Here is an 18,114-nt window from a genome sequence, read left to right as displayed (position 1 = left end):
CCACTCTGTTTTGGGGTTTCGGATTCACATTTGTAGCTTTTTGTTTTAAAAGGTTTTTTATTTTTAGACAACCTTTGTATAAATTTCTCTATTTAGATGCTTAAAATTGTATAGGATTTTTTTTATTTTTTTTATTTTTTTTAAGGTTTTGATATGGGATCTAGTGTTTGGATGCTTGACTCAAGTCAATTTAATTCAAAGATATTTTAGTTGTAAAATTACACTCGTTGAGTTTCTGAGATACTATAAAGATTTTAGTTTTACAGTTTAAAATCTCAGTATTTTGCACACCAAATTTAAAAAGCTTTAATTAGTGTGAAAGTGGGTAAGATTTGGTTATATTTGTTCGTTAACAATTAACTTGTTCCGTTAGTTTTGATCTTGCCACTGTTATAAAATCAGGTCATTTGAACAAGAACAAGCTAATTTTAGACTATTTACATGCTTTTGCAACAAGATTAAAATACTGTTTATATGTTTTTATGTTTAAGGTTTCAGATGGCACTACGAGTCTTGGACATTTGGCTGAAGTTGATTTGATTCGAAGATATTTTAGTTGTGAAATTCATGGGTTAAGAGACACTCTCTCTTAATTTTACAACCTAAACCCTAATTTTTTTAGCGTTGATCAAACTCGAATGAGGCTTTTATAAATTAGGTTGTTAACACTTGTTCTGTTAAGTACGTATAATTTTTTCACTATTGTAAAACCAGTCAACTGACCAAATAGTAAGCTCATAAAAACATAATTAACTCAAACTAATTATACAATAGTTGTTATGATGAAGTAATTGAATGTATCAAGAAGATTTATCATAACCAAAAAGTGATGTGTGGAAAAAGAAAATAATAAGAAAATGTAGAACAAGACTATATGATTCTAAAAGAAATAAAATGTAATAAGTAAAGCAATACTTTCGATGTGGATGATATTTTGAAATAATGTACTTTAGAGTCACTTAAAAGAATTTAATATGGATGATATGATAACTATTATTGGCACTCCAAAAATCTCATTTGGCACTTTTCACAAGTGTATTTTTCTTTCTAAATATACAAAGTTTGGAGTGCTAAATGAGAATTTTGGAATGCTAAATGAGAATTTTGGAATGCTAATAACAATTCCCGATTATATTTTGAAATAATGAAAGGTCACCTGTTACGGTCTAGTGATATTTCTATTCACTTGTAAGTGAGAGGTCTTAGGTTCGATTCTCATCAAAGACAAATTTGAACCACATTATTACTAGCACATTGTGAGCCTTAAAAATGCCACTTGTTTAGCCTGATTTATGATTATTTGTGAATCCAAGCCAACTCTATAACTAATTTTAAGACCTACATATATGCAATCAAAACTAAACATATATGCAATCAAAACTAAGGAAATTCAAGAAGAAGAGGAAAAAGAAAAGTGTAAGAGAAATGACGTTGGGATAGAGAGTTAATGTTTGTCCAAAAAGAGAAGAGGAAAAACTTATGTTTGATGTATATAAGTGGTTATTTCGAATTTTTGTTCAAAATACCGATACCAATAGCTAAATAGGGAAAAAATTTATCTTACTTTCTGTTAGAGAGTTTGAATCACGAAACTCTAGTCTAATTCAACCGGTCAGTCTACTTAACCAGAGTAACAATAATTGACTACCTGTCTATAAAATTAGGCTCAAGCCCTCAATACTGGGCTAACCCTAATAGCTTGGGCAAATTTATATTTTTACAACCAGTAAATGTAGCAATATATGCATATGAGCCTTCATTTGAACAAAAGAAGATTAGGGCTAGGTTTTTTTACCAAAAAGAAAGAAAGCGGTTTGATTTTATTGCTAATTTGATAAAGATCTATATCATTATCGTTATCAATGTCGGGTGCAATTGCACAACTGCAAGCACATGCACATAGTTCCAAAAGATGTCCTTCCTTTGATTTGTGGTGTGTGCTAGATTGTCTGTTTTGGAATAAGTATGTCATATGGCCAACTTTATAGTACAAGGATGGACCAAATCTTGGGTTTTGATTCAAATGGTAAATCTTGATTATTGTTTCTGTTCAAGAGAAGAGAAAATGGGTGCTATTTTTGTTTGATTTGTAATGTACTGTGGTTTTTTTTCCCCAAACGGTTGAAGATCAAATACGAAGAAAAACGTTTACTTGCCTTTTTTTCCTAAACTGTTGGAGAAGCAATAATGATAATTTTTGTTGATACGAAAAATACGATTACAATACAATTACAAGAAGGGTGCCAACTGAGGACATCTTCTTTAGTGACCAAATCCTCAGTCTGGAGAGAATGCATGCACAAGGAACTTAATTAACCCCTATATGGCAACCAAAATGAGCAAAGCAACACAAGAATCATTGGTTTAGATTTGCCACAATAGATCAGTGGTGGCACACCCAAAACTTAGAGACACACAAAGCTATGACAAATATGCGAGGCCACACAAACCGCTAGGCGGCACATACATACACAAACACGAACACAAAATACAACTAAACCGAGAAGGAAATCATCATCGACTCATCTCCACAACTACAAAGCAGGGTGCACAAACCCCGGCCCTCTGCAACCGGATTTGCGCCAGCCATGACCCAATTAAAGTGTCTCCGTCACGTATTTGGCCATGAAAGGCGATTCGATAACAGATCTGTCAATGGATCTGCAACCATCACTGAATTAAGCTAGATATGCAACTGTGCCCCTTGGGGGGATGGCTTTGACTCGAATATGAAGCAAGAAAGACGGCTTAACCACTAAAATGTCAGGGGGCGCGCGGCCACAAAAAAATAAAAAAAACGGGTAGAAAGGGATTTCGACCCACCACATCTACAAGCCCGACTCAAACCCACAAATCTATCCTAAAAAGAGAGCGTATAAATGAATTTGGGAATGACACTCCATTAAAGCATGGAAGGTTGCTCACAAAATAGTGGATAGATAGATGGGGAAGGGAGGCGGTGAAGAGAAAGAGTAAAGGGACCATTTAGTGTGGTGTATGTTCACCATCCTATTTATCATCGTTAAATCAATTTGAATTTCGAGATTTGTGTAGTGGATAAGCACAAATCTCAAAATTCAAATTCATCTAACGATGATAAATAGGATGGTGAGCATACACCATACTAAATAATAGTGAGCAAAAAAGGCTGTCACCAACCCCAATCTGAAAGAGGCCGATGTTTGGAGGAGTTTTAGTTAGAGTTTGTTGTTTGGGTCACGGGGGAAAGGGGAGGCCAAAGAACTACTTTCCTTTGATTAATTATAGTCTCCATTCCGGTTGGTATCTAATTATTATTATTATTATTATTATTATTATTATTATTATTTAAGGGAATGAGAAAAGTTCGAAACTGTTATAATAAAAGTTTTGTTGGTGTCTAAGATTGACTTTGATTTAGTAAGTGTTGAGTGAAAACACATATATCAATTTGCATGGTTTGTCAAAATTGAAGGTAATTGATTCATTTACTCTGCGCTCACAATCCCTGAAAATTAAAGTTGGGAGGTAATTGCATATGAAAATTGAAGTGCTTCTTTTTTATAGATAGCATTCACGTCTTTTAATTCCATTTACAATACACACTACAAATCTTTTGGTAATAATTTTCAAGCTAAAATATGTGCATGTTTTGAGTTTGATTTCTAGCATTGGTGAATTACACGATAGTGGTCAAGGATAGGCTAGAATGCATTTATGAATCTTCTGACCCCCAGAAGAGTAGACTGTCATATCAAAATCATCAACTAATCTTCTGCTTTTTTTTTTAAAAAAAAAAAAAAACCTATTAATTTACACCAAATTTCCCATGAAATCGTTAATAATGTATTAATATAAACATGTTTAACCACCCATTAAAAGACTTGTCAGTTGACTTAAAATCAGTGGATTTGGCTCTTTCGACTTCAGTCCAAAACACTCTTTTGCTGCTCTTCTTGAGAGCACATGCTTCCATGTGATACCATTACCACCACACACGAATGGAGAGCTATGATCTGTTCCAACTCATTATTCTCTATGCAATCAATGGCTTGGATTGTATCACTCTCCCTAAGAAAATAATAATAATAATATTACAAATTTAAACTTTGAAATGGGGTTGAACACAAATCCACAACTGAAGTACCCCATGAGTCCAATCACATTTGCCCACACTTGTAGACAGCTTGTGAACACATTACAAGTTTTCTGAAAGAGGGATATAATACTATTCCAATGGTTGGTAGCTAGATTGACAAAACCTTTATTATATAATCATATATTTGGAAGTATGGCTTTACTCCGTTTTATAGAACACATGTTCAAATCTTATTGCATAAAAATAAGGGGTGGCCGCTGAATTTTCAGCAGCCAAATGTTAAGTTGTTTGTCAATGAGTAATTAACTTTTAGATGTACTCCAAAAAATGAAAAATCATTCAACTATACTTTTAAAATACCAGGAATTTCATGAGTTATCAAATTTGTTCCGATCTTAGGCATCAAATGATCCCTTAACGTCTATTAATATATAAGTTTTTTTTATTATTATTTTGAAATTATTATGCAGTTGTGTTTTATAATTTTGAAGTAATTACAAACAAAAATGGTCGTATCTCTTTCAACGTTAGTTAATTCAGCACACATATGAGGAAGGTGGTTCACTATGAATACATACACACACACACACATATATTTGTATATAGGTTCAAACTTTATGCAAGAAGTGGGAACAAAAGGATCCCTCAAAAGGAACACCTAGGTGTTTTTTGAGGGTCACATTATTCACATCGAGTTTGTTTGACTAAGTGGGATCCAATGAGTGTAGCATATTATAAAGCATGCAGCCAACTAGGTATGGAATAGTGGTCTACATTTTAAAGCATGTGAAATTCTTCCTTTGACCTGTGAAGACAAACGATGGATCATGAACTTGTTTGAAAATACTCTTTTAAAAAGCATTTCTACTAAAAAAACGCTTATTTGGAGTACATTGATTTTTTTTTAGAAAAATGCAAGTGCTTCTTGAAAGAAGCACACAATATGTCTTACTTATAGAAAGCACTTCAAGTGTTTCTGTTTTTTATTTTTTATTTTTATTTTTTTTGAAGTAGAAGCACTTTTTTTTAATTTTTTATACTGCACATTGTCATAAGCGTTTTTAGTGATCTGAAAACACTATTGTTTGTTTTAAAAATATTTCAAACATGCCCTGTATACAAGTTGTTTTATTAATGTGATAGTCTATTCAGAATAGAGTGAAGCTAATATATGATGAAAGTATCAAAATTCACTATAAATCCAAATAGTAATTACACTCATATGTATCATATTCGAGATACAAGATTAAATGGTAGTTGATGGCTACAAATTATTGTAGCAAATATTGACAAGTATTATGGAGTGTGTTTTCTGTATTTTTTCAATAAGGAATCACATACATCGATAATTTTCTGCATAGATTTGGCTAGCATTGAATTGCAAATGCCACATGGATTAGCAAAACCATGCGACACTGTAAGTACTACACTATAAGACTTCTCCTTATTAACTTAATATCACCACATGGCAGGTGTTATAAAAACTAACAGTGTAGTTTAGTAATATTTCTGTTCACTTATATGAAATCTTAGATTCAATACATTGAATTGCTCATCGCTAAATAAACAGAATATTTGTAGAATTAATTACCATGATCTTTGGGCTTTTGGCATTAGCTCATTTTCTAAGCCCAAATTTTAAAGTAGACATCCCGTCATATGAAGCAGTTATACCTTCTAACTCGAATTTGAATTGGATTTAAGTTCTAACTTTTTCCCGTTATTTAGTATTACGATCTAGTGGTATTTATCTTTATTTATAAGTGAGAAATCTTAGGTTTAATTCTTGCCAAATGTGAATTTGAACCACATTATTATAGCTAGTCTAGTGTGATGTTTAGCCCATTACCCCAACCCCTTAGACCATCTTCAACACATAAGATAAAGCTTAAAATATAAATTTCAAACCACACCCACCCCCCCCCTCCCCCAATCTCCAATCATTGGGTTAAAATAAGCCTTGGGAGGAAAATATATCTTTTGGATTATATTCTCCACATGATTTAAGTCTGGCTTAAATTATTTTGAACCCACCAAACTGTCATATTTCAAGCCTTTTTTTTTTATTTTTTTTTAAACTTATAATCAAACGGCTTTGATCAAATGAAATCAAATATAACGGTAAAAAAAAAGATTTGACGGCCAAAAATTAAATCTAATGTCTACATAATTTAAGAAAATTATTTAAATCAAATTTCACATTAAACTTTATAAATATCTATTTATTTGTATGCTTTTTAATTACTTATCGGAATTTAAATATTTTTGGATTAAAATGTTCATAAAAATAAATTAGGATAATCTACATAAAGTTTACTTTTAAAAAAGTTACCCAAAAAAAATAGGCTAAAATCATTATTTAATAAACTCAGGCTAAAATTTTAAACCATAACAATTGGAGGAGAAAAGTACTTTTTGGGTTATGACTTAAATCTTTATCTCGAAGGGTTGGAGATAGTCTTAATATAAATACTATCGTTTGTTAAAATGTTCCAACTTCTTCCCCAAAAGCAAAAACTCCGACTCAACAGACCACAACATAAACAGAATCTAATTGCATCCAAAGTTTAAACTACTACACCCAACTTCAAAAGTAAAATGATACCTGGCTTACCAACATTTAAACAAAAATAAGAATGAATCACATACTTATTTTTCTTATACAACGATATATTTATACTAAATTGAATGAAGTGACTCGTCATTCTCAAGATTCGAATTTAAAACGTCTTACTTATAAGTAAAGAAAAATATCACTAAATTGCAATATTTAAGGTAGATGAACCACATAATAAGTTTGACGGTGAATTAACATAACCACCCACCGCCAATGATCTCACGACCTAAACAAACCTCAGGTTATTTCAGCCATCCATATTGGGCCAAGTTAAGGCCCAACTTTGCTGTCCAGGCCCAGGAAATAACAGATAATATTAAAAAACCACAAATACAGACAGACAACCCAAAACATAGGCCAATGGAACATCAAAAATGACGAAAAAGATTATCATCAAATTTAAAAATAAAATAAAAAGTTAAACGTGATTTAGGATATAATAATGGCTTCAGTGAGGCACCTAAAATAGGTTCCATCTCACTATCTCAGGTTGTTTTAAAGCCCCTGGATTTTCCTTGCATTTTGATCATCAAATCACACAAGGTAATTGCACAAGAAACCATCAAATTCCAATCTCAATTTTTTTTTTCACAATATTATCTGAATCAATGGAAACCATGATTAATTTGTTTTAGGGGTTTTTGTTTATCATTTTATTGAATTTTGGTGTCCATAATTTGCATTATCCATATATCCTTTTATAAGGAGTGTATCAGTATCAATGGGCTCTGTTCATTTTTCATCTGGGTCATTTTTGATCTAGGGTTTTAGGGCCTCTTGGGGATTTTGTTGGGGTTTTGGGCATCTGGGTTTTCGTTAAAACTTTGATTACTTATTGGGATTCAAGAGATTAGTGCTTAAAGTAGGTTTGTTTGGGGTTTGGAATGGCTCGGTTGGTTCTGCCATGCAAGAGCTCTGCTTTTGTGAGGACCAGTCTTTTGGGTTTGATCTCATCTGCTCCTGTGATTGCTCTTAACCCATATCTTTGATTAGTGGATAGTGATTAGTTTGTATATTTGATTGGTGTGTTTGTTTGTAATTGTGTGTATTGAAAGATTGTGACTTGCAAGCAGTTTTACTGGTGTGTGCGATTGTAAGAGATGGTCTGTTGAATTTTATAGTAAAACACAGAAGCATATTTGAAATCTAGACTAGGAATCTACTAAAGGGTTGTAAGTCGTGTCGCTTTTTCGTGGTTAATAGCTATGGTTCTTTGTTTTTTGTTTTCCTTCAAATTTCTTCACTTTAGCTATCTTTTCGTCTCTGGCCAGCTATTTATATATTCTCTTTAGGATATAGAATGTCATATCTATGTGCTGTATGGTTTTGCAAAGAAGAATTACGGAGCGACAGCGTGTTGCAATTGTGTGGATACAATTTTGTATTTGGTTTGTGTTTTTAAAACTTCGTCCACTTGCTGAATATTTTCTCTTTCTTTTGAGCTTCAGTGTACCAGTCGTGTTAGATTGTTGGGGAATTCAGTCAAAAGGCTTTCCAGATACAAGCGCTTTCTTACTTTGGAGGTTCGTGCATATTTCTCAACTTTTTCATAGGTGAATTGTTTTAAATACATATTCTTTTCTTTTTTATAGTATTGTGTTTCGTTGACGATTTTGTTATATCAACTTTGAAATTCGAACAGAAGTTTCTGAAACCTAAACTCTCGTAATGAACTGATGTTTTCAGGCCACGTGTTCAAGGAATTATCGCTTTCCATATACTGCATTACCTGTGAGTTGCAATGCTTTTACCAGAAACTGTTTTGTGTGTTCTGATATTTCTTTGCACACACACATATTTGTATGAGTTGTGTCCTCGGTTCTTGTTCTGTACTCAACAAATTATTCATGCTCCACACCAATCTTGTAGTTGTTTCGTCTTATGCTTTTGTTAATCATGTGAAAATCTTGAATCATTCCAGAGGGACAAACAAGGGAGCAGGAGGCTAATCTGTTCAGTTGCCACAGAAAGCTTGCCAGATCAAGTTGACGAATCCAAAATGGCTGCACCAAAAGAAATATTTTTGAAGGATTACAAAATGCCTGACTACTACTTTGACTCGGTATACTACACTTTAATAAATCAAATTACTGTATATTCTTTAGGTTTCTGATCTTTTGTACCCTCAATTTTTCTGTACTTATGGAGCTACTACTTCAGGTGGATTTGGACTTTTCGCTGGGTGAGGAGAAAACAATTGTTGGTTCAAAAATATGTGTCTTCCCCAGGGTTGAAGGTAGTCCTATGACCACTCTTCGCATTTAGTATTTCATTGGTAGAAAATATCTTTGTCTTTGTTATCCTGGTAACTTCCTGGTTATTTTAACGAATTGATTATGCTTGTCAGAAAATATTGTCATTTGTCTGGCGCAGTGTTCTAAATCTAGCTTTGCTTGTCTTTTCTATTATGCTACATATTATTTTGTGGAAGAATTCCTAGTAATGTTTTTATTCATAAATTTTTGTTTGTATGACAGGATCTTCTTCCCCATTGGTTCTGGATGGAACAGATCTTAAATTACTCTCAGTTCGGATCAACGGCAAGGATTTAAAGGCATGTAATTTCTATTGTGTTTGTGCCATTCTGGTTTTTGGTTAGTTTCATGATTGCTTTCTGCAGAACATAAGCATCGACTCAAGCTTATTCCTTAATGTAATGCATAGAAAGGTTTTTATTTTTTATTTTTTTTTGTACTTTGTAAAATTAGCAGTTTAAGTTGCCTCTTTCGTTGACATCATACCTGAACCTTGAGATCATGAACATACCTTTTCTATTAGAAATATATTATGTACTGATTTCTATTTTCAAAAGTTCTTCCTCCCCTTTCTGGGAATCCTATGATTTATTCTCATTGTTTTTTCTCCCTTGATAGGAGGAGGATTACAACTTGGATTCACGCCATTTGACACTAAAATCGCTACCTAGCGGGGCATTTACTTTGGAAATTTTAACAGAGATGTATCCCCAGAAGAACACATCATTAGAGGTGCATGTCGTCATATCTACAATTTTTTTTTTTTTTTGGTCTGGTATGTGTTTCTTTTTGGCCTTGACCGTAGATTAATTTTACTGCAGGGACTTTACAAGTCATCCGGGAATTTCTGCACCCAGTGTGAAGCTGAGGGTTTTCGTAAAATTACATTCTATCAGGTTTTGTAAATTTAATTGATTATTTATTCCGGTCCTCCAGTTATAATTTTTATCAACTTCTGCTGTACTGATTACATTTCACTTGGAACAGGACCGTCCTGATATAATGGCAAAGTATACATGCCGCATTGAAGCTGATAAATCGTTATACCCAGTGTTGTTGTCCAATGGAAATCTCAGAGAGCAGGGAGACCTAGAGGTGATCATCACTTACTAAACGAAGCAATATTTGGAGATTTACTGTACTTTTATATGTTCTAATCTTGTGCTTGTGGTTCAGGGTAATAGACATTATGCTCTTTGGGTGGATCCCTTCAAGAAACCCTGCTACTTGTTTGCTTTGGTTGCTGGACAGCTCGAGAGCAGAGATGACACATTTATTACTCATTCAGGTCGAAAAGTGGCTTTGAGGATTTGGACCCCTGCTCAAGATGTAGCAAAAACAGCACATGCCATGTATTCACTTAAGGCTGCTATGAAATGGGATGAGGATGTGGGTTTCTTTTCGTTTAAGAAGATTATTGGTTTTGATATCAAAGTTCTGTAATTGAATTGATTGTAGAGTTTGTTGTGCTGTGCTAAGTGCTAACATTTGACTATTCTAATAGGTTTTTGGTCTCGAGTATGATCTGGATCTCTTCAACATTGTGGCTGTTCCAGATTTTAACATGTATGTATTTTTTTTTTTCCTTTCTAGGTAGAAGTTTAAAAAATAATTATGCAACATTCCAAATTTGAACTTTATTTGGTGGAATGTGACTGATGGTTTCATTTTACTAATCTTAATTTATTCTATAGTTTAACGGTACTTTTTGTTCTTATTTGATTACCAGGGGAGCTATGGAAAACAAGAGTTTGAATGTATGTATTACTCTCAGAATCTAGTTTTGTTGATAAAGAGTTCCATATTTTCTTTATATATGTACAATGTTGATTAATTTTTAATTTTTGCAGATATTCAATTCCAAACTTGTCTTGGCATCTCCAGAAACTGCTTCCGATGCAGACTATGCAGCCATCTTGGGTGTTATTGGCCATGAGGTTTGTTTTTCACATCTATAAGATCGGGACACAAACCTTCATCCTATGCCAATTTTGATTTGTGGCAGGAGCAAATTGGTGCTGATTTTTTTTATTTTTATTTTTTATTTTTGCAGTATTTCCATAACTGGACTGGCAACAGGTTGGTTGACAAAGATTATATGCATCCTATCCCATGAGAGGGTTCAGTAATTACACCAAGGCATTAGGGTTTATGTGTCTACAACCTTTTTAATGCAAGAATATGTTTAATCTTGAGCTAATTGTTTCGCTAATATACATCCAGAGTGACATGTCGTGATTGGTTTCAACTTAGCCTGAAGGAGGGTCTAACTGTTTTCCGTGATCAGGTATTACTTTTTATCCAGGCCATTTATAGTCCCATGGAGATACTTGTAGATTTGATCTTATGACTTGGAGAGTTTTGCTCATTTATGACATTTATTATGTGTAGGAATTTTCATCTGATATGGGGAGTCGCCCTGTAAAGCGGATTTCTGATGTTTCCAAACTTAGAAATTATCAGTTTCCACAGGTTTGCCTTTTCATCTTATTTTATACTATTTTATGGAGCTTATTAGTTGAGTTATGAGTCCATTGTATGACTGTATTTGATGTTCGAATGATATGTTGTACGGTGCCACCTTTTTAAGTACTGATATATTTTTTCCGGTCTTTTAGGATGCTGGCCCCATGGCTCATCCCGTGCGGCCACATTCTTACATCAAGGTCAGATGTCACCTTTTATTTGGTAGCTCATACAGAGTTGGCTTTTTCTAATCCATTTCTAATTATTGCCTTTAGATCATATGCATGTTTTCTTTCTTTCATGCAGATGGATAACTTCTATACAGGCGAGTTTTCTATCTTCAGTAATTTGGGTGAAGGCCTCTTTTGTTTGTCATAGGAATTTGTGCTCTCAATTTTGACATGTTTTGGGTGTCTTGTGCAATCACATTGTATCTGATTGTAATTTTGGGCTGCCATCAACATCTACTTGCAGTGACGGTAGGGATTAGCAACTGTTCTTCCTATCTCGTTTTCCTTTTCTATAATTTGTGGAGAAGACATCTAATTATCCTCTGTTATTCCATTTTCTTTTGACAGGTGTATGAAAAGGTTTCTCCTCTCTCTCTCTCTCTATACACACACACACACATACACACACACATACATACATACATATATACATACATACATACATACATACATATACATACATACATACATACACACATACACACATACATAGATATATATATGTGTGTGTATATATATATGTATATATATATATATATATCTATCTATATGCGCGTCTACAAAGTCAATGGCACAATCTTACGTTCCAACTTTATCAGGGAGCTGAAGTAGTCAGAATGTACAAAACCTTACTTGGAAGTCAAGGTTTCCGAAATGTAAGACTGAAAACCTATTTCTAAAACTAATGCTTGAATGATTACAAGTTTACTTAATATTTTCAGGCGGACCATTTTTCAAAGTCAACTTATCTGAGTTTTCCCGATTTCAGGGCATGGATCTTTACTTCAAGAGACATGATGGACAAGCTGTAACCTGTGAAGACTTTTATGCTGCCATGCGAGATGCTAATAATGCAGATTTTGCTAATTTCTTATTATGGTGCTTGTCTGTCCCTCACTTCTTGTTTCCTAATTTTTGTACTGGTGGTATTCATGCTTAGTTCTTACATATTAGAGTGTAACTAAACTGTAGGTACTCCCAAGCTGGGACCCCAATTGTTAAAGTTGCATCCTCTTATAATGCTGAGGCCCGTACTTTTTCTTTGAAGTTTAGGTATACTCGACTCAACAGGATGTAGTTTTGTCTTGTCTTTACCTGTCTTTTTGTTTGGTGGCACTACTAACCAGCTCTGTTTGATGATGGACATGATCAGTCAAGAGGTGCCACCAACTCCAGGGCAACCCATTAAAGAACCCATGTTCATTCCCGTGGCAGTAGGTTTACTTGACTCAACTGGCAAGGAGGTGCCTCTGTCCTCTGTGCATCATGATGGGATAGTGCAGTCTATTGCTAACAATGGTCAGCCAGTCTACACCACAGTTCTTAGAGTAACAAAGGTTGGCTCAGATTTTCCATTTTTAGCTATTCTTCTCTGTCTCATATTTGCAGTTTTGATTTCTCTATCCTCCAACTTAGAGGCTATATGTCAAACAATAGTGTCACTGACATGCAATTAAGAATGCATGGCAGCTTGGATTATAACCAGCAGAACTTTTGTGTGAACTGTGAAGATATACTTACTAAATAGATGTAAAACTGAAATCTTTTTTCAAACTTGTTAAATGCAAAGCCTCTAATTTGTTTTCTTTGAGTTATCTTTTTACCACATTACACAGTGATGTATATTGGCAAAATATAGAGGTGTTGGCGTGTAAAACTGGGTCTTTTAAATGGACACCAGGTGCTTGTATTAATAATTTTGCTTTTACTATCCTATGCAGAAAGAAGAAGAGTTCATCTTCTCTGATGTATCCGAACGACCGATTCCATCTCTGCTCCGGGGCTATAGTGCACCTATTCGTCTGGAAACCGATCTCACAGATAGTGATCTCTTTTTACTCCTTGCTTATGATTCCGACAAATTCAACCGGTTTGTCTTGTGCAAACAGAAAATATCTCGTTTCATTAAATGAGCCCCCGTTTGAAGTTTGCTTATTTACTTATTTATATTTGTGTTGCAGCTGGGAGGCTGGACAAGTGCTGGCACGTAAGCTGATGCTTAATTTGGTTGCTGATTTCCAACAAAACAAACCTTTGGTTTTGAATCCGAAGTTTGTGCTTGGGCTCAGAAGCATACTGTCCGACTTAAGCTTGGATAAAGTATGATGAAGCCTTTTATTTTTTTCAAAAATAATTTTCTGATGTGGGAAGAATTAATTCATAAGTGAACTGTATGTGCCTTTGGTTGATTAGGAATTTGTGGCAAAGGCAATAAGTCTCCCCGGTGAAGGAGAAATAATGGACATGATGGAAGTTGCAGATCCTGATGCTGTTCATGCTGTTCGTTCTTTTATCAGGAAGCAGCTAGCCCATGAACTGAAAGCAGAGCTTCTGAGCACAGTATGATAATTTTGATTTACCTAGAGTTTTATTGAGAAATTCGTCGTGTGCTTTCTTTACTTGTTCTATTCTACCAAGAACAGACTTGAACTTTACATGTTTCACAGGTTGAAAACAACAGGAGCTCAGAAGAGTATGTGTTTGACCACCCCAATTTGTCCAGGCGTGCTCTTAAGAATATTGCTCTTGGTCTGTTTTGTTCTTCTGAGACGTAATGTTTTCTATATTGGTGAAGTTAGCCTTGCATGAACTCATTGTGCTTATATTTTTTTGTTTCGTCTATAGCATATCTTGCATCGCTCGAGGATTCAAAGTGTACTGAGCTTGTGCTAAATGAGTACAAGACTGCCACAAACATGACTGAGCAGTTTGCAGCTTTGGCAGCCTTAGCACAAAACCCTGGTAAAACTCGTGATGATATTCTGGCCGACTTCTATGGCAAATGGAAGGAGGACTATTTGGTAAAGCTCTATTTCCAACTTAATAGTCCCTAAATTGCTAGAATGAGTTATATTTATTAGTTCTTTGGTGTGTGTTTTCCTCTCCCTCCCTCCCTTCCTCCCTCCTTCCTTCCTTCCCTGTCTGCATGTTTTTCTGAGGTTCATTACATGTAACTAATGTTATCCTGTATGATGTTCACTAAACCTACATTTCCTTGTCGTTAAGTTGCACTATTAAGGACTTTAATGGAGCTACACACCAAATTTTTTCTTTTCATTTCCCACGTCAATTGGAAGGCAAGATTGAACCCAGGATGCTTTATGATAGTGACTCATAATCTATTTTGCTCTGACTTCCGTTGTCTTCACCGAGCTCCTTGTCAATTTCTTATTACAAGTTTCAGCTTTTGAAATTCCTTAAATGAACATTAGTTTATCATATATCAGATGTTCTGTTTCATCGGCTTGCTTCTCACCTTTCCACCTTTGCATACTAAGTAACTTGGTGCTTTTGGACCTCGAAAAACAAAGGGCTGAGTGCTAACCCGGCCTACAGTTGTTTAGTATGTACCTTTCTGATGATTTCTTCTCTCATTTATTCAACTAAAAGCTTCTTCACTTCTTTTTTGTTTTGTTTGTTTGTTTTTTTTTTTTTTTTCTTCGTATTTTTGTATTCCTCTCCTCAGGTTGTGAATAAATGGTTTCAACTTCAAGCCATGTCAAACATTCCTGGCAATGTTGAGAATGTGCGGAACCTCTTAAGCCACCCTGCATTTGACTTGCGCAATCCAAACAAGGTGTACTCACTCATTGGAGGTTTCTGTGGCTCTCCTGTTAATTTCCATGCAAACGATGGGTCAGGCTACAAGTTTTTGGGAGAAATTGTGATGCAATTAGATCAAATAAACCCTCAGGTTTTTTGATCGAATCCTCTTGATTAACATTTTTCTTGCTGTGAATTGCTTGGTTGTCATTACATGTTATTTCTTCCCTAATAACATCCTTGGTCATGGATTGCAGGTGGCCTCCCGCATGGTGTCAGCCTTCTCCAGGTGGAGGCGCTATGATGAAACCCGGCAAAACCTTGCCAAAGTAAGTATTTCATTCTTATCGCTCGCATTTTTGTTATTTTTCCCACAGTACATTCTTTGGGCATTGCTTAATTTCTTGGACTACAAAGCACAATGTTCTTATAAAGTTCGAACAGAAAAATCGATGTTTAGATGCAGTGTTTGTATTTGTTTCAATTCCGGAGCCAGCACAGTAATAGATTCCATGGTATGGTGTTTGCAGGCACAACTGGAGAAGATATTGTCTGCCAATGGACTGTCAGAAAACGTGTTTGAGATCGCGTCCAAGAGTTTGGCCGCTTAGTTTTTGGGTAATTTTGGAAGAGAAACTGCATATGCATTTGTATCACTCTTGTAATATAGAGAAATAATCATCTGTTGGCTTGTTATGCAGGAGGACAAGTCTATTTCAGAATTGCTTGTTTACTGTTGTTATGCGTTGCACTTGTGAAGTTCAAATTATGTTAATGGTTATTGGGGTTGCTTTTATGAGTTGTAGTACTCCAAAAACGTCATCTTGCACTTGACGAGTTCTTTATTTATTTATTTTCGTTACGGAGGATGGGAGGAGTACTACTTTTATAGAGTGTCAATATCAGCTTCGAACTAGAAACGGACCGCAAAAAGGTCTCTCACTAACAGTATAAGGAATTCAACGATGATAACAAAGCTGTTCTTTGCATTTTAAATATCTTTAAATTTTCTCATGGTGAAATTGAACTCATCTAGATCAATAATAGCGTTTTTCAAAAGTAACTTTTTATAATTGGTTTAAGATGCCGCAATTTTAGCGGTCCTATTTCGTGTAAGTTTGAAATGTGGGGGTACGACAAACTCTTTTCTTGGCAATATCTGAAAATGGAGAGTTGAAATGGTCACGGCCGCAGCACGTGAGATGTTGACTAAAAAGAACCCAAAAGAAAAACTTGACCTAAATAAGACATCCAAATGCAAAGCACTTCATGTGGAATTTGGGTTTTGCCTCTTTTTCAAAGGTCCAAGAAAGGTCGATATCATGTGAGAAAAACTGAGTTCCAAACTTTCCAAAGAGGAATCTACTTTGTTTTGACCAAAAGTCCCCAAAGGGAGTCCTAATCCTTCACTCATCAAATGCGATAATTTATGAAATCTCAATCAAATTTGCATAATTAGTGTTCTTCTTAAGAGTCAAAAGTATCTCTATCCTTTTTAACTTTTAAAAGTTAATTTTTAGGGATGAGGATTTTCTCCAGAGGATCCTAAGGGTCCTCACATCTTATCCGTTCATTGTACATCGTGCAGCTAACTTTCGTTAGGTACTGTTTATATTTAATTTTAAATAAAATAATTCAAACTAATTTCTAGCCGCACGATGTACAATAAATGGATTGGATGTGACAAAGAGGATCTGGATGGAATCCAAATCCAATTTTTAGTTAGGTCATTGATTTATCCCAACCCCAAAGCCTTTTCCCTTGTACCAAACTTTGGTAACTCATTAAATCAAGCTTTTTGACTAAACTTTTTTACATGTTTAACTGCATTTCCACTTTGAAATAGGTTGGTGATTTGCTTTTTAACTCATATAAAGAGAAATAGAACATATTAATGAGTGAATGACATATTCCAAAAGCATATGTTTTCACTTTTAGATAACACTTGGTTATTTTTCTTACCCCAAAACATGTGGTTGTGACAATGTGTACTAAAAAGGTGGATTTGTGTCCAAGTCTAAGGTAGGGATGATGAGTATGCTTTTAACACAACCACACATGGGGGTTGAACAAAAACTACAATTACGGAAACCTAGTTCGGAAGTCCATTCGTTCTAAAGAATTTCATATGTACAGCTAAATAGTTAACAGACAAACATGATTGTATACTTGAACGTTTTAAACAAAAACCCTAAATGTAACAACTGACGCTTACCAAACTTGTAGTTTGAGAGATTGCACTTATATATGTATGAAAACAAAATGCAAAGTGGTCAAAACTCAAAATGTAATAAGAAAAAGGAGAAGAGAGAGAAAATAGAAGGGTCCTTAACCTATTGCAATGTGGAAAGAGATCTTCTCTGGATCTCTTCTACAAATGTCACCGGATTAAGTGATATGAACTCTTGAAATTTGATGCAACGGCTAAAGTTATTATAACTTTTAAAGGGACCCTGTTTTTAGCCGTTTGATCAAATTTCAAGGGTCCATATCACTTGATTCGGTGGCCTTGGTGGAAGAGATCCAGAGAGGATCTCTTTCCTTGCAATGTGAGGAAAAGGGATGGGGAGGTGGCTTTTGGCTCTTGGGGCATCAAATTCTCAAAAGATTCATAGAAATTGCATATTATAAAAGGAGAATACTTTTACTCATTATGGGAATGTGAAAAGTCTTATTTCTTTACTAATGTGGTAGTAAGAATAATTAAAATCTTTCATTCTTTTACTATCAGTTATGATAACAAGTAATATTTTTATGATGAACTGTTATTTGATTCAATAGGTAATTAAACAATTTCTATAAAAAAAAATTATTTTTATAGAAGATTTTTAATGGATGATAGAAAAATGTTTGGTTATAATTATGATTTTGCACTGTAAAATGATGATACATTAATATTGATTAGACAAGGATTTTCCTACCTTT

The 18,114-nt window shown here is 34.5% G+C and overlaps 1 protein-coding gene across 1 annotated transcript; it reads left to right on the top strand.

Moving 5' to 3' along the window:
• Positions 1-7,431: 7,431 nt before the first annotated feature.
• On the top strand, positions 7,432-15,983 carry LOC137710299 (puromycin-sensitive aminopeptidase-like). The gene is made up of 32 exons (XM_068449231.1): positions 7,432-7,657; positions 8,144-8,218; positions 8,382-8,426; positions 8,617-8,757; positions 8,856-8,931; positions 9,173-9,249; positions 9,569-9,682; positions 9,772-9,846; positions 9,938-10,045; positions 10,127-10,339; positions 10,455-10,516; positions 10,680-10,707; positions 10,801-10,887; positions 11,004-11,029; positions 11,174-11,237; positions 11,342-11,422; positions 11,569-11,616; positions 11,723-11,741; positions 11,891-11,895; positions 11,995-12,006; positions 12,246-12,302; positions 12,416-12,525; positions 12,619-12,699; positions 12,800-12,983; positions 13,368-13,516; positions 13,608-13,746; positions 13,840-13,986; positions 14,094-14,175; positions 14,272-14,447; positions 15,113-15,340; positions 15,447-15,518; positions 15,720-15,983. Exons 1-32 carry the CDS (start codon positions 7,580-7,582, stop codon positions 15,798-15,800), a joined length of 2,940 nt encoding a protein of 979 aa, XP_068305332.1. The 5' UTR covers positions 7,432-7,579; the 3' UTR covers positions 15,801-15,983.
• The last annotated feature ends 2,131 nt before the right edge of the window (positions 15,984-18,114 follow it).

This window comes from Pyrus communis, chromosome 12 (genome assembly GCF_963583255.1).
Source record: "Pyrus communis chromosome 12, drPyrComm1.1, whole genome shotgun sequence".
NCBI lineage: Eukaryota > Viridiplantae > Streptophyta > Magnoliopsida > Rosales > Rosaceae > Pyrus > Pyrus communis.
Note: the sequence above shows the minus strand (reverse complement) of the source record. Positions and strands in the feature narration are given on the sequence as shown.

Coding starts and splice junctions, on each gene's coding strand:
- LOC137710299 (XM_068449231.1), top strand. CDS start 7,580: ATGGCTCGGTTGGTTCTGCCATGCAAGAGCTCTGCTTTTGTGAGGACC. Junction 12,526..12,618: donor TTTGCTAATTTCTTATTATG/GTGCTTGTCTGT, acceptor ACTAAACTGTAG/GTACTCCCAAGCTGGGACCC. Junction 15,519..15,719: donor CCCGGCAAAACCTTGCCAAA/GTAAGTATTTCA, acceptor TGGTGTTTGCAG/GCACAACTGGAGAAGATATT.